This window comes from Medicago truncatula, chromosome 4 (genome assembly GCF_003473485.1).
Source record: "Medicago truncatula cultivar Jemalong A17 chromosome 4, MtrunA17r5.0-ANR, whole genome shotgun sequence".
Taxonomy (NCBI): Eukaryota; Viridiplantae; Streptophyta; class Magnoliopsida; order Fabales; family Fabaceae; genus Medicago; species Medicago truncatula.
In genome coordinates this window covers 41,660,136-41,677,772 of record NC_053045.1, presented here as the reverse complement: position 1 = coordinate 41,677,772, position 17,637 = coordinate 41,660,136, and the positions used below count along the sequence as shown (strand labels likewise).

The following is a 17,637-nucleotide window of genomic DNA, read 5'->3' as shown; positions in this document are numbered from 1 at the left end:
TTGACGTTGGTTATATACGGTATGGGAATGATGTGGCAAGTAAGAGGCAGGTGTGTACACTGTTCCCACACGGTTGGGTTTTGGTTTTTGAAAGGGTATAAACTTGGATTAATTAATCACGTGGGGTTTTGTAATAGTAGTACCAGATAGGATTTTGATGTGTGGCATGACGCACTATCTCGTGGTGGTGGGGTTGGGTTGGGTGGTCACCACAATATAAATATAAAAACGCCACAAAAAGGGGACGAAAGAGAAAGGAGAATTCACTCTTCAGTGTAAAGACTGTGTTTTGACATTTCTCTTTTCATTTTGACTTATTCCATTGTACGGCCAAATCATCTTAGTAGACTTCGACAGTCGACACTTCTGTTTTGGTGCTAAGGAATTTATAATTTAGTCAAACTTTCTCCATATTATTCCTATATATTTACGATAACCATAGATTTATGAAATGGTGAGAAACTCTTGTGTCATTTGGACCTTCTATTTGGCCACACACACAAAAAGAAAAAAGGTAGAAGAAATAATAATTAACTATCATTAATTTTCAAATGATTATATCATATCTACTTTTTTTTTTATGTGACCAAATAAATGGTCCAAATCCTTGTGTCCATTCAAGAATTATGCTTAAGAAATTGGAATACCTTGCATAAATGATAAGAAGTTCGATTTATAATTTCGAATGCGGAGAAAATTCGGCTGAGAGGAAATAATATATTTTATGTGTTTTACAAGTTCTTTGATAAAGTATCCGTTATTGTTGAAAATTCCGTACCTATATCATGAATAATTTTTTTTTACTATCCTCCGAACTTAATTTAAACAAAGTTACATACTTTGACATTTTTCAAATATTAACGTATCCTGAGACTTTTCAACAAAGATTAGTTATTTTTAACAACAGTGAAAATTTCGTATCTATAACATATTCATTCAAAATATACTCCTTTCCACACTTAATTTAAACTAAATTACGTGATTCACGTTTATTAGATACTAGCGTGTAGAAGAGAACCTATAAATCTCTATGTCTACTTTTTTATTATGCTAACACACACGTATCATACTACTTTCTTTATATGTGTAATTTTGTTTATAAGTTGTTTTAGTGTGAAGTGGGTATTCTATGTACACAAAGTCATGTAAGATCACAATGGCGGCAAAACTCTATCTCAAAAAGGTTAACATTGTTGCATGTGGACTGGATTCAAACCCATAACATTTGGTTGAATTGTAAGAGATTCCTTATCATCTAATCCGAATGTTCTTGAATAATTATAAGTTTTTTTTTTTTTAATATGTTTTTTTTGGATCGAAATTTAATATGTTTTCTATCACACTAAATTGTGTGATCTATTTTTGCAAGAGCAAATTGTGTAATCTATTATCTTTTTTTCTTTTTTTTTGTGTTAACACTCCAATTATTAGAGAAAATGAGTCATGGTAATCCGAAATTCAGTTGGGAGGTAAGTAAAACACAACAAATAATTGTTTCATCCAAAAATCAAACTTAAATTATCTCGAATTATTAGTCATTTGGTGGAGCTCATTAACCATGTGAGCTCAATCACATGGATAATCTATTATCTATTCAATGCTACTAATAAATGTGATACATAATTTTTTTGGTATAGTCTATTTTCAATATACCTAAATTAACCTCAAACTATTTTACTTAAATATGTGATTCAATTGCTATAAATATGCATTTGTTTAATCCTCGTATGCAAATAGCAGCAATCATGAATATGCTAAAAAATATGAACGATATCTTATCTTGTCTTATAAAAAAAAAAAAGGAACAACTTTCACTACAATAAGAAAGTGGATTGACGGTTTCCGCTAGTATAAAGAACGATAATTCTAAGTAAGAAAATCCACAACTAGCTTACACATATATCATATTCATCCAATTCTCTCTTTTTATTTTTTTATATTTGGTCAGTACGGTTCAAAAGGATCGACCAAGTTAGATGAACATGCCGATTCATTCATATGAAGTTTCAAAATGACAACGTGAGAACCATATTTTTTTATATTTGATCAGTATGGTTCAAAGGGATCGATCGATTTAGAAGCTTCCTTGGTCATATCTTTTCATGATATTAGGGATAGTTTGATTCGGTCCAGGGTATACAAAGAAATTATTTCTTAAAAAAAAATGACTTGCATGGATAGACTCGATGGATAGACTCGATGAAGGATTTAGTTTGGTTTGTCCATGATCTTGTTTTTGTTTAAGTATGTTGTGTACATTGTTTAATTATGTTGTTGATATTGTTATGTTTCATGTATGTTGTTGTTGTAAAATTTTGATTTAATGACATATTTTTCAATTTTGTGTTTTGAAAATGTTTCGGATTATATAATTTGAAACGTGTCGAACGCTCTAAAGCACAAGTTTTAACACTTTCTGTGGTCGTTCCAGATTATATCATTTGAACCAATCTGACATGATTTTGGATTCTAAAATATGAAACATTTCAGAGTGTAGACTATGGCGTTACATGAAAGGTTTGTGGTGCGTTTAATCATTTTTGGTTAATTGGGTCATTATAAACATTTCATTTGATTGTAGTTACAATCTAAGATGATGTTATGGCTATAAATAGTCTTGCGTTCTTCTCCATTTTCATTGCCATTCTCCTCTTGTTTCCTTAATTTTTCTCTCTTACTTATCATTTCCAAAATTGTTTTACAGATTTTGTGGGGACAGTGCGATGGCCAACATAGACTTTCGTATCAATTATAATACATTTTCTGAGCTTTGACATGATTCATATTATATAATCCAAAATTGTGTAAAAAGGATTCGGTTGTTTATTCCGAACATGGCAAGATGAGAATTTGGAGGGAGCACAAGAAATGCGGAGTTGTTAAAAGAAAATCTCCTAAAAATGAGTATAAAAAAATCCATTGACCCGTTACTTGCAGCTGATTTTTAACAGAAAAATGTAAACTAGAACAAAAACCAAAATTACAAGTTATTATAAATCCAATATTTATTTTAATTTTAAAAAAAAATATCCAATATAAGAATTTTCTTAAAATAAAACCAAGTTTGGCAGATTTGTTACATAGAGTTGCTTCATACAAAAAGGAAGATTGATTAGCAATCTAGTATTGACAATGATCAAAGCACGCAACACAGAGAAAGCGGAATTCAGGATTTAGGGCTACGTTTTGCAAGTTCATATAGTAAGGAAATTTGGCTAGTTCTGTTGATTATAGGATTCACACAGCTTTAATCTGGGACTTGGGGTTCAGAGTGAGGAAGACTTTTGGAAAAGACTATGTTGATGTCAAAGAGAGCTGGAGAGTGTATTCGCACTTCGCAGCATTGAACTGATTTAGTTGAGCTCAAGAACTACTTTATTATTATAATTAAAATACTTAGTTCGGTAATTAAACCATGATAGTGGTTCAATTATTAGTCTGTTTGATAAAGCAATGGAATGAAGTAAACCAATAGTGAATTAAAAGCTATTGTATGTAGCTTTTGTCTGGATGTCCCAGTGGAAATTGATATTTCCAAACACAAGTTATGTATGGTTCAGTTCGATTCCATTCTCAATGATGATTTTTGGACAAGGCTAAAGTCTTTGAAATTGAAATTTCCGGTAAAACCACATCGCCACAATTTTACATGAAATGACATCCACAAGAGCAGCACTTTACACTACATCAAACAGCATGAAAAGTACTGTAAGAATTCTTCACTTTGTTTATCCACCCTACTTTTCTCTGAACCCTTGGGCTACTAAAAGGGGTTTGGTTGGGAGGGAAAAAATTATACAGGAATTCCTATGATTTATACAGCAAAAATATGACTTATGCTCAGACGGTTATCCTACTTCAACTCTACTAGGTGATCAATGAAAATTTTGAAACTAGCGAAAATTCAGCCTTCATCATTTGGTTGTACTAACCAACTGAACTTCTAGAACTCTAGAGACAACTCCAAAGCAGTATCTGCAGAGCCACCACTGACCAGCAAGAACGGAGAAAACTCAAGAAAATCCTTCATCTGTTCAATCATCATCTGAATCTGCGAAGAAGAAAAAGGTGCTCCCTTCGGTTAAAATTAGGTACAAAGTTACTAAAGACAATAACAAGTAATGATCTGTAGATGTGGGAGTGAAATAACTAGATATAGTTGCGTAAAAAAAAACTAGATACAGTTGTGATAGCAATAATGAAAACAAATTGGCAATAAAGGATTAAGTATCAAGATTTCACTAATCCAAAATGACTGGGAGTAGAGCTGTGTTGTTAAATAGCGGTGCTATTGTATAGTGGAATTTGAACAAATCGCTGTTGTTCCACGATAAGCCATTTAGTACAAAATATTGTGAAATAGACGTTATAACACTGATGCGTAGCGGAATTTGAACAAACTGTAATTTTCTTCTATCCGCAATTGACAACAGTGAGTACTTGTAGCATATCACAAACTGGGAGTAACAGCACACTCAAAGTAGGCATCTTTAGCAACTTAACTCTACCCCTTCTGGGGTCTGAAATGGGTGGACAGAGGCTTCTTCAATCCCTCAAGATACTGGAATTGAAAACAATTTACACAAAACTAATACTTCAACTTTTGTTCTCCATGCAAACTCATGTTTGTAAAATTCAGAATTTTGAAGACAATTCATTTATGATGTTACTAGAGGAAAGGGGTATCACTACTCAGTGGTAACTATCCCGACAATGGACTGGTTACTGAACAAAAGAATTGTTGAATACTTCAAAATCGTTAAAAACAATATTTATATGTGCAATATGTACTGAGGAAATTTTCTTACCTGATCTAATATCCTCCCCAACTTTTCCCCTGTTTTTCAACTGTCTATTGATCATCGCATATATGAGCATCCACCAGTATACATGGAAGATGAGCAGCATTATAAGCAATGTATTAAACACATAGTAAAGTAACATGGGAAGCCTCTCTGATAGGTTTAAGACCTTCTGAAGGTCAAGGCTGGAAAGTGGGAAACCCAGTGGTGAAAAAATATGATTAGTAGGTTGCCTCCCCAAACAAAGTCCAATGAAATCAACAAAATAAATAGACAAACCTTGTAGTTTTAATAATCCAAAGGGGAAAGAAAATTAGCCGTAGTATGAGCCATGAAACTGCAAAGAATGCAAAACACACACTAGCACCAAATTCTCTGCCAGAATACTTGAATACCTTGGCAGCTTCCATGAATACATCACTTACATCATGAAGGGCTAGGGTTATGGCGCCAAGCCTGAAAAAACTGTAAATGCAGCATGTGTAACAGTGTAAGTTACCTCTTCATAATCTGTCTCTGTTAATGTCATTTTTGCAATATAAAATCACTTATCTCAATATAGCAAATCTGGAAAAAGAAGTGAGCAGGAACAAAAAACACTACAAGATCAGGTTACAAATGTAATCCATGCCTTCGGCACTGGCCTATGAAATGACAATGAATAGTTTTCGGGTCATGCTAACTAGTGCCCCCGAGGCACTAGTTAAGGAAACAAAAAACGAAAAGTTTTGCATTAAAATGAACACTTTTTATACTTTCAAGAGTTTGACTACACGTCTTTCAAGAAAGTTTTACCATATTTGCTTCCTTAACTAGTGCCCCAAGGGCACTAGTTAGCATTTTCCATAGTTTTATTAAATCAATCAGAATCTGAATCGTAAGATCAGGTTACGAATGCAATACATGCCACTGGCCTATGAATCAGTGGCAGATGGCGGACTGTTAAGGTGACTCCCAAAAACACTATTTTGGTGAAGAGGGTGGTGGGTATGGCCGTTACGCCAAAGCTTAAGGAAACAATACAAGCAACTTTTTATTTTTGGTATCACAATACAAGCAATTTATACCATACACATAAGAGCTCAAAATATAAAAGAGTAAACAAAACTAAAACACATTCATAACTAACGATCAAAGTTCATTGTTACTAATTTTCAAATCAAATATACAGCAAAATAGCAAATATGCAGAGGGAAGGAATAGGTTCTATCGCAAAGACAAGAGTGGTGCTGCCGTGTTTTCTTCTTGCACAGAAGAGGGAAAAAAGTGGGAGTACTATGATTTGTTTTCTCCAATCAGAGTTTGTCTTGAGGATACAAAAAGATAAAATGTCCAAAAAAAGAAGAAAATGGCAAGAAAATAAGAGGTATTTTTTTGTTTTCATTTTGTCTTGAATACTGTGGCTGAAATAGCCACATTTTTCCACATTTCTCCCGCAACTTGGGGTGCTATAGCTGCAACCCTAAAACGCAATGCCAGAAACCGTAGTGCCCTGCCTATACCAAACAACACTGCAATTGTCGATGCTACGGCCACAATTAACTACATAACCCACTGGCATAAAAACATTGCACAAAAAGGACAATTTGTAAAGGACTTGCATGTGAACACTTAGAGAGTCAAATCCAATACATATAGCAAACTAAGTGCTGACAATGAACACTCTTAATGCATCAATCATAAATACCACTCTTTAGATTATAATGAATTTTCAGGAAACTAGAATTTTAAAGGACCATCCAGAAATTTTTTCCAAACCCAGACTTTAATTTATCAGTCTCAAGCACAGTACCTACAATTATGAATATTACTTAAGAGACAAAATTGCAGAACATCAATCTCCAAATTTTGATAACAGATATAAAAAGAGAACAGCAATAAATAACATCAATAATAATGAGCATAAAATATGGATTGCGATATGCTAATGCTAAAGGACAACAAAAACTAAGTTCCAAATTTAAGGTTTATCTATAATTGATGTGGTATATTCTTCAATTGAAAAATAATACAAGTATATTACCTTGTTAGATATGAGACCCCAATCAGTACAACAGTAATTACATGGTGAGTAAACATCACTGCAAAATCTTTCCTTCGAGTCTCCCACAAGAGAATAGCAGCAATGCTATAAATGTAGAACCCACATTGGCACATGTAGTAAATCACAAAGGGACTCCTGGGAAAAGAAATAAAACAGAATACAATATAAATTTTAATAAGGCAACTATTTTATATGAAAAATATCAGACACGAGTACAATAGTGTTGTAATTTTCTTCCTGAGCACAATTATAAGTTCTCCCGATGAGAGTAGACTCGAGTCTCGATACAACCAAATACTAAAGCAACCAATGACATAAAGTCAGAAGAAGCAAGAAATTGAATTCATCAAAAACAATATACTAAATAAATTATTTGCATTGTCAATTTATGAATGGAGGAGCATATCTGTCTATTGCTTTGAAAACCCTTGAAATTTGTTTTTCTATATACTCATTTTTCCACCAACAGCAAAAACTTAATTCCGATCACTTGATGTTCTGAACCCAGAAAGGGAAAAAGACTAATTTCCGGTTTCCAATAATCTCTCTGCACTTAAATATTCTCTCTTCCATAATAGTTCAGCATGTGAACCCATTTTTGTAGCTATAAATTCATTTAAAGTCTAAAATGCATGTGAAATGTTAAAATGTTAACAACACCAATGATTAAAGTAAGGGTGACTGGAAGAGTAGTCGATGGCGGACCAAGGGGGAGAGCCAAAATTCCGACATACCAGCCTGACATGACATATGGCGATTATGGCGCCATGGCGCCACCATCCTTCAGAAAATTGGCCATGGAGTAAAGCCAAAAAACCCCCACCAATATCCTGCCATGGCCGATATTTGACAACACTGGTCAATGGGGAGGCCCTCCAAAGAAACATTAACACAAACAAATCAAGTCAACAAGATAGATGCAAGTCACTCATTATATGGGAAAGACGCATTAACAAGACTAAATTAAATCATTGCACTACATAAATTTCTTACTTCAACTCATGATTTGGCCAGTCTTCAGTGAACATTTTCCTATTAGTAGTCCAGGGTTCATGGTAGATAAATTTAAGAATAAAAGCTTCAACTGTAGCATAGTATGTTAGCTTCCACATTGACTCCGTGCATTTTGCAATCTTTACTTGCATTTCCTTATTAATCCGCGAAGGAGCTTTACCCTTTGTCAACATCCTGATAGCCAACCTCTGTAAACAACAAAATATTTAAGGAATCTGCTTAAAAAAAGGAACTAACATTCTTTCTGATTAAATTAATTCAACAGTATAAGATTGATCATAGTTGGTTCAAAAACTTCTTTTTACACAGGTCACTAAAGGATCCTTGCACACTTCATGAAACAGAATAATTGTAAACAATACCAGGCTTATGCCGATGTGCATTGCTAAAAAGGGTTAACCTATCGACATGAAAAGTCATTATGAGGTCTTCATAGTACAACAAATGAAGGGTTAACCTATTGACATTTCACAAAAGTCCAATGACTATATTGACAAGGGTAGACCGTTCTCTTCATTTACTAAAATGTGTATTTATGGTTTAATACACCTTTTTCCACATATTTTGATAACAACAACGCCATAATGTTCTATCAAATAGAACCATATTTCTATCCAACTCATTAATCTCTAGATCAGTCTTAATAGTTTCTCGTATGGTTTTTATAAGCATTCCCCTGTCTCTAGTGATCTGACTACCCTCCTTCTGATCCACTCTCTTTACTACAGAATCCACAGTTCTTCTCTCCACATGCCTAAACCACCTAAACCTAGTTTCCACCATCTTTTCTACTATAGGTGTTACCCCAACTCTCTCTCTAATGTTGCCATTTCTAATCCTATCCTATCATGTCTAGTCTTACCACACATCCAACGCAACATCATCATCTCTGCTAGGCTTAATTTATTTATGTGATGATGATAATAATAACAATAATAACATTCTTCTAAAATCTTTTACCAATAATTGTGCTTTTCGTTTTGTTTAGCATTGCTCCATTGGTAAGATTAGAACTAATAATGCCAATTGAAATTGCAGGGTGGCTAGCTAAGACAAAACCATAAAACTAAGAATTGAGAGAAAAGGAAAAACATTTTTCCATAAAATTTAACTGAACATGAATAAGCAGAATTAGAATATTTTCCTTATTTAATTAAATCAAAGCAATTAAATCAATTGGTGACAATGAGAGAAGAATTAGCAAATAATAATTAATATTAGAACAAGGTAGGAACGAAAGGAAGGAAATTCTTACGCGAAAGACGAATCTATCAAGAATGAACCTAGCGGCCAAACTACCAAAAGCGAAGTAGATCGCGACGGAGAAATGAGAAGCGTCTGGAACCACATTGTCGTTCCCTCTCCAGATTAAATCCATGGCAGACATTGAGCGAGCGAGCGAGCTATAAATATTTCAGAATCAAGAACAGCGGCGCTAAGATCATGCCACGGAATGCAATGGAATGAATCTCCGGTGCGGCGGTGGAATGAGATGATAACCAGATCTGGTGGTGGTTTATACCTAATTTGGGAGAAGCGTGCGTGCGTGGTTTTGGAGTTTTGGAAGCAAAAATATTTGTGAGGAAGAAAACAAAAGAGACGATGCGAGGGAAAGTGTGAGGGAAAGAGAGAGAGGTTACAATTAAAACACGAAATTTGGTAAGGGTTTGTTTTTAAGTAATTTCGATTTCGATTTTCATTTCATCCTCACCACCTTCTGCCCTTGTATTTTTTTCATTTCATTTTTGGGCGGGGTGGGCCTATCTCTTTCATTAATTTCATGCTTCTCAACTACTTTTTTTTTTTTCTCACAATAATCAACAACTATTTTGAGTTTCATTAAAGAAAAAAAAACTATTTTGAGTTACTATTTTGTATTTTATATGTAGTACTCAGGGTTCGAACTTCAGACACCCTACTTATTCACTTTAAAAAGTGAATTTATAACCACAAGGCTATTTGACAAAAGAATAGTGATAATGTGCAACATTATTTGCTTGCCTCCAACGACACAACAAAGTCGTTCCTAGAAAATAATAGACTTCTACATTGAGATATAAGGTCATCAAACTCATTAGAAAAATAGAGGCGGTGTCTAGCACGTTAGATAAAACTTTAGAATTAGTTTGGAACATAACATCTCATATGCCGTTTGAGATGTCCACCTTAATAGCTTCTAGTAAGCCTAAGATTTTAACTTCCAAAACGGTGGTAGATGAGGCAAAGTAATTTGAATTGCCAAGCAAGAAAATGTCTGTAGAGTCTCAAAAACATATATTGCATTCCATGATAGAGTTATCGTTTAAAGAAGACGTGTCAACATTACACTTGATCATACCTAGTGGTGGTTTGGTCCAAGGTTGCTTCATATGTTCACTTTGGATCGTCACTTTTCCTTTTTGCATACATCCACATTCATGTAGGGTGTCTTTTGCTCGGCTCACAATGAGAGTAGGAGAGGTGTCAGTGGCTTCCCATAGTTTAGTGTTACAACTTTTCCATAAGATTCAAAGGGTAATTGTTGTTAGAACTTGTTGATGCACTTGTAACGTGTCAAACAAATCAAACAACATTGTTGTAAAATTGATAGCAATTGAGAGAAGCACTTGGATGGTGTAATGTAGCCCAACCAGATTCCAACATTGATTAGCCTTCGAGCAAACAAAGAATGTATGCATTTGCGTTTCAGCAAAAAGATCACAAGAAATACAAGAATCTTCATACGAAATTCCATGATTAAGAAGATTGGTGCGTGTAGGCAAGCACTGGTGCGCAAGACGCCAGATGAAGGCACAAATTATTTGTGGAACTTTCATGTTCCAGATACTATTCCAGCGAGCATTACCGTGGGAAGTCGTGTTTGCATGGATAAGATCTGAACAAGTACGGTAGGCAAATTTGACAGTGTAGAAGCCATCAGATGTAGGCTTCCATACATGCTGGTCAAGAGGTGAACACAGATAAAGAGGCATGGCTAAAATGTTTGTAGCATCAACAGATGTAAAAATGGCGCGAACAAGGACGTTGTTCCAAGAATTCAAGCCTGAACTCAACAAATAATTAACCGTAAGATCTTCAAAATTTTGCAACAACAAAGATGTTAGTTTTAGAGTAGGAAAATTTAGGATCAATGGCATACTCAACACATTGATTTCAGAGCCATCACCAATCTTCCATCCATGCCCTATGATAAGTAAATTTTAGGTACTTCAGAGACTCCTCCACGTATAACTTGGATTGTGGCCAAGATTGGCACCCAAGAAATCTTGTCAATGAAATATTTGGCTTTGAGGGCTTTAGCAAGTAAAGAAGTAGAGTCGGTGAGAAGTTTCCAGCTTTTCTTGCCAAGCATAGAATGATTGAATGCTTCCAAATTATGAAAGCCAAAACCTCCTAAGTTTTTGTAAAGTGTGAGTTTATCCCATCGCATTCAATTTATGATGTGTCTTCCATTCTTTTTCGAATCCCAGTAGAAGGAATTCATCATCATTTCAATATCTTCACGTAATGAATTAGGGATGAGAAAAAACCCCATACAGGAATATGGAATAGATTGGGCAACTAATTTGATCAAGATTTCTTTCCTGACACAAAAGAGGGATCTGGCGCTCCAAGATTGTTGTATTTTTTGAATTACGATCTTTGACGTAGGAAAAAAAGGTCTTCTTAATTTAATTTCAAAATTAATAAGTTTGTATATAATATAATATAAAAATATATAGTAAGAACTTGTTGACTGTCTTGAAATCGCTAATTCCAAGGAGTTGCACTTCTGCCTCATATGCAGGGGGCGCAGAAGTACGCACAGTCGAATGACAACTTGTTTTTGTAGTTTGGATACTACCATGCGGGCCGGGAGCAGTGCGCATGCCTGTGACCTGTTTTATAAAAAGATATTTTCCAGCGCAGTTTTGGCATGGGATGTGAGGAAACCTAGAGTTTATCACAAGGGGGATTCTTCTAAGTTCAAAAGCTAAGAATTGAATACTTTTGGGGGTATATTCTCTAGGGTTGGAAACATTGTAAACACATTGGATGGTTGAAAATCTTTGAATCTCTTGATCAAGGAAATAGTTTGGTAAATGGGTAGAAATTAAGTTTTTCATTGAGATCTTGTTGAAGCTAATTTCTTATAACTTATTTTGTTTATTTTTTTAAGAAACTAATTGATAGTGAATTAGAGATATCTATCTCCTCCAGACCTAGGTCTTTATTGGATTGAATTGTGTGAACAAATCTTTGGTGTGTTTGCTCTAATAGAAAAAGCTATATTTAAAATCATTCTATGATAACTTATGGGCACACCAAAACAACTCTTATTGAATTGGACATGGCATATTGTTACGAACTTGAGCCTTAAACATTATGTCAAGGCCCAGCCCAACGTTACAAGTAACATTTCTGTTTAACAAAAAAAAAATGGAAGTTTGGTGTTCCCACTTCAACCTTTGCTATAAAACACCAGGAAATTACACATTTACCCCATCAGCAGTTGACCGCCGCCGAATTTACACTAAAAAAATGTCACTTCGGCGGTTAACTGCCGCGGAACAAGAAATTTCGGCAGTTAACCACTGCCATGTAAGTTTTTTTAACAAACTCAAAAGTGAAAACATCAATTATAAAAAAAAAAAATGTTTGAACTAGATTTTTTTTTACCATAAGTTAGACCTAGATGAAATAAAACACTTAATTCAAAAAATAAATAAAAATCAAGACATCATACTACGCCACCCATCAAAACTAACAACAAAACATGTCACTAGAATTAAATTAAGAAAGCAACATCCAAATTAAAGCCTACGCCATGAGAAATGAAATCCCCATGAAAATTAAATAACACATGGAATAATGGTTGAGTGGTGAAGGCTTGGAACCTAGATGTATGCTCTCTCTAGGTCTCAAATATAAATTCTACTGGTGCCAACAATTTATGTGTTAGATTGGTCTATACATATCTTTACTATAGTTTTAAGTGGTCCCTCATTAATAGACGGTGAAATTGATTCTCTATATTTTTTTTGAAGAAGATTAGTCGGCCTTTAGGCCAAATTCCTAATATTTTTTATTTTTAATTTTTTTTAAAAAAAAACTCAAGCACTTCAATCAAACACCAAATATGCATGACCATAAGCAACAAATTGAAGACGAAAACAATCGTATTACGACAAATATACCAAAACCAGCATTAGCTAAAACCATTTCCGATCAGAGCAATATGGTATCAATCATTGGAGCACATAATCTTTTGGACTCTTTTACGCCACCACCGAGAGCACATAATCTTTTGGACTCCATTATGTCATCACCGAACATGCGCCCCTTATAAAAGTTTCTCATTTCTTTTAAGTAATCAAACTACTTCACCGAAATTTATGGCGGGGAGACCTTTATAAAAGTTTCTCATGGCTTGTATCACGAGTTTGATTAAAATTTTGAAACTTGTATTTTTTTTTTATGTCAATTCTTTTCAAGTAGTACAATCCAAAAGCAAGCTAGACATCAAAATTAAACTAGTATCCATATCATCATATTCATACCAATATCTCGGTTTGAAGCTCCTTGGAGGCTTCATCGAAGAAACAAAATAGAATTTCATTGAAGGCTTTTGTGACGGTTTATCCGCAGAAGCATTTAAATGGATCAATGCCCTGTTTGGATAAACAGTTTATGCTTATAGCTTTAGGGTTTATAACATTAGAGCTTACATCATAAATTCTTATATTTGATAAGCTATTTATGTTTGGATATGTATCTAAAAAGTACTTACATAAATTGAAGTGTTCGGATGTGATATTACATAAGTAATTATCGAAATTTTAAATATTTTTAATTTAACAAAAAAATCAAAGAATCGAACCACAGTTATCAAGATTTTTTTGATAAAATTAATCAAGATATAAAAAACAATATTATAATATATTAATTATAATTATATATATACTATAATCAATATTCGTCCTTAAAAAAATATCAATATTCATATAAGACAAAGGTCCCGTTTGGATAAACAGCTTATATAGATGCTTATATCATTAGGGCTTATAACATTAGAGCTTACATCATAAGCTCTTATACTTGATAAGCTATTTATGTTTGGATATGTACACTAAAAAGTACTTACATAAATTGAAGTGTTTGGATGTGACATTATATAAGCAATTATCGAAATTTTAAATATTTTTAATTTAACAAAAAAAATCAAAGAATTGAACCACAATTATCAAGATTTTTTTTTTATGAAATTAATCAAGGCGAAAAAAACAATATTATAATATATTAATTATAATTATATATATATATATATATATATATATATATATATATATAATATAATCAATATTTGTCCTTAAAAAAAATATCAATATTCATATAAGATAAAATTAACATTAGAGGTGTAAATAAACTTATCATATATATAGATATTAGTGTACAGTTTGTTACAAAAAAAAAAAAAAAAACAAGTTAAGTTTGTTTTTTTTATTCTATTTCATTTTGTTACGTAACAAAAAAAAAAAAAAATCTTCCTTAAAAAAAATCTTAGTTAGGTGTGTTACTTTAATAAGATAAGTATATAGCAATTTTGTTACTCATGCACCGCAAAAAATAACTAACATTATAATTAAAATATTCCTTAAAAAAAGTTATAATTAAAATATATGTTTGAAAAAGTGGATCCAGAGAGAATCGAAGGAGGTTACATAAATTCATAAGCTCCTTGTTAAGCCGGAGGATAAGCTGAAAATTTAGGCTTATTAAAATATGACATAAGCAGCTTATGAAACTATGATAAGTTGTTTTTATTTATTTACCCAAACACCTTTAAAAAGGCTTATCCGAGTAGATAAACTCACATAAGCTCAAAATAAGTCAATTAAAACGAGGCCAAGTCCATTGTTTTTATCATACTTCCACGCCTGCTCCTTTTTTTTTTTTTTTTTTTTAAATTTATTTTTCGATTAATAAAATTTAGCCCGACATCATTAGTAATAGTATACACTCTCAACCTTCCGTGAAAGATTAGAGATGATCAAACTGCCAACTCTAGCTGAATGTTAATACTTTCAAATTTTATACAAGTTTTCATTTTTTTTTGAGGGGATACAATTTTTCATTTTTGAAAAATAGATATGTCTATGAATATGGACTAAGACATTCATTTCATAGATTTTTCTAATGAGATGTATGAATACTACCTCTGGTCTATATGATAAGAATTTTTTCGTACATTAATGTTTATTAGAAAAAAAATTATTTTAAGGTACACGACTAAAGTCTATACTTTCTTTTACTCTATATTTAGTGTGTGATGTATGTTTACCAAAACTCCTATTTAGAATAACATTTTAAATTTATAACATTAAGTATGTTCATTGATCTTTATGATTTTTGAGTGATGATACATGTACCACCCCATATGGCAATACACCCTTTACACCCACACAAAATTCTGACACGTGGCAACTTGGATCCCGCACAAATAGAAGATAAAGTGTGGTTGTGAGATGAACTTACCAAAATATCCCTAATACATGGGGTGTACAATAAGATGTAGAAATAAAGGGTGTTCATGTAACATTTTCCTTCTTTTAGGACTCTCTATTTGACCTCCTTTAGAGGCAATATAAGTTGCTGCATACACTAGAATCTAACTTACACTTTCATTTCCTAAAAACAAAAAAACTTACACTTTTATAAATAATAATTATTTGACTATCCTTACCTCACAATCAAACTCTAAATTATCATGACTAAATTTTTTTTTTCTACGAAATGGAGAGTTAACACAAATATAATACCTCAAATCTATTGTCAGGACCGACCCAACACATTACGAGGTCTAAGACAAATTTAAAGATGAGACATTTTTAAAGTCTATAATGTTATTATTATTTTTGTTTAAATGTCTTTTACATAAGTTTGTAGATTCGGAATTCGTTTTAAAAAAATATATATAATCGATTTCGTTTATTTTTTAATTTTAAATTGATGAAAAGTCAATTGATTTCATCTTTGTTAAGACAATATTAATTTTAAACAAGATTTTATTAATTTAAAATTTGAAAATAGTATAATATGAGGCCTTTTATTTCACAAAAGAAATGAGATCTTTTTATGATGTAAAATTTCAAAAAAATAAAATAAAGACCTAACACGATTGCCTTAGCGTTGGGCCGGCCCCGTCTATTGTATGAAAATTGCTTTACTCACGTGTGTTTTTCTTAAAACACATGGAAAATACATCACGTTCAGTCTTTTCGGCTGCAGTTAACTATTACTGGCTCAGTTACAGTTAACTACAGTTCCTGCAGTTTCTGATAGAGCATCAATTGTGATTTTGCACGTTTCGATCGAAAAATCAAAATAAATTGAGATTTGTACTGTTTATTTCATTGTTGATCTACTTTGCAATTTTAATAGTATAAATTACTTCAATATCGTATAATTTACATAAAGTTTCAACAAATTAGTAAAACTACACACATATATAAATAATAATATGATTGATCTATGACAAAAATCATCCATTGAGATGATCCACTTTTAATTATGAGCTACGAACAATTGCTAATGGGACCACAAAATGAGTTGTACTCTTTAGAAAGTAACTTTTGGTCCACAATATATGCAAAGACATAGTGGCAGTAGCTTCAAAATCTCCAACCCTTCCATTAAGATCCACTAATGTAGTGTACTATTTCGGTCCCCTCCTCTCCACCATACCTGAACAATATTTAACGTGCCCTAGAAATGCCATGAATCCCTCTTGCTAAGGGCATCTCCTTTTCAGCCAGCCAATCAATTAGCAACATTACATTTTCAAAGTCACGCTTCATGACTAGTACGTGACGCAATATGACTAATGAACCATGCAAATGGAGCCACATATTGCTTCAGTTTCAACAATGATATTTGAACACCGATTTTCAACATTATATATTCAACACCGTATAAAATACTTGTGTTACCCAACCTACATGTGAAAGAAAATAATTATCAGAAAATCTAAACAATATCTTTATATGATGTCGGATGTTAAAAATTGTGTCAATAAAACATTTTAAAATAGAATTTAGGATCTCCTATTAAAATTTCTTAAACGTCCTTTAGCTCACCAATTGAACTAACCACCTATGTCAAACTCAAATTGTATATTATGAGTTGATGTGGTAATTTAAATTATTTTGAGAGATATTTGTTAGACTTATTGGGAATATCAAATTAAATTATAGAGTCAGGTTGTCATTTGTCACATATTATTTGAGAGAAAAATTATTACATTTTGCCAAAAAAGTAGTTTTAATGATTTTAATTGCATTTATACAAGCTTTTGAAATTAATTAGAAATGTTATTACAAAACCACCATCAACGGTTGCCACATACTACCATTATGCCGCTGCTAACCGACATTGATGACATTGTAAGCTAACAATGCTGTAAAAAACTTGCCGTTTGTGAGAAAACATACATAAATAGACGGACTCACAATTGATGGAGGTATTGTTGGTGCGTTAAGTGAGAGGATCCATATAAGATATACTCAATGTCTTATTATGTTGGATGAAAATGAGATGTCAAAACTATTTATGTTGTTGCTCTTATTTCAATGTGATTATCTCTTAAACTTCCCTCACGAGTCATGACCCACTAAAGTTAACTTCATATCCCAAAAATATTCATCTTCAAAAGAGAGAGAAAAAAAAACTCATTTATGTGTAATTTAAACTGATACACTTATACACACAAAATCAATAAATAAGAATTCGAGATTAGTC

General features: G+C 32.7%; 1 protein-coding gene across 1 annotated transcript; it reads right to left on the bottom strand.

Annotated features, from left to right (window-relative positions):
• Nucleotides 1–3,583: 3,583 nt before the first annotated feature.
• Nucleotides 3,584–9,620, bottom strand: LOC11444594 (LAG1 longevity assurance homolog 2). Its single transcript, XM_024780957.2, has 6 exons — nucleotides 9,116–9,620; nucleotides 7,840–8,048; nucleotides 6,826–6,981; nucleotides 5,082–5,267; nucleotides 4,809–4,987; nucleotides 3,584–4,051 (listed from the first exon to the last, which is right to left on the bottom strand). The coding sequence occupies exons 1-6, from the start codon at nucleotides 9,245–9,247 to the stop codon at nucleotides 4,035–4,037; spliced, it is 879 nt and encodes a 292-aa protein (XP_024636725.1). The 5' UTR covers nucleotides 9,248–9,620; the 3' UTR covers nucleotides 3,584–4,034.
• Nucleotides 9,621–17,637: the final 8,017 nt, after the last annotated feature.

Excerpts from the sequence above, each read along its gene's own strand:
- LOC11444594 (XM_024780957.2), bottom strand. The coding sequence starts at position 9,247 with ATGTCTGCCATGGATTTAATCTGGAGAGGGAACGACAATGTGGTTCCA. Across the intron at positions 8,049-9,115 it reads TTGATAGATTCGTCTTTCGC|AGGTTGGCTATCAGGATGTT; the intron begins GTAAGAATTTCC and ends TGTTGTTTACAG. Across the intron at positions 5,268-6,825 it reads GGGGTCTCATATCTAACAAG|TTTTTTCAGGCTTGGCGCCA; the intron begins GTAATATACTTG and ends CTGCATTTACAG.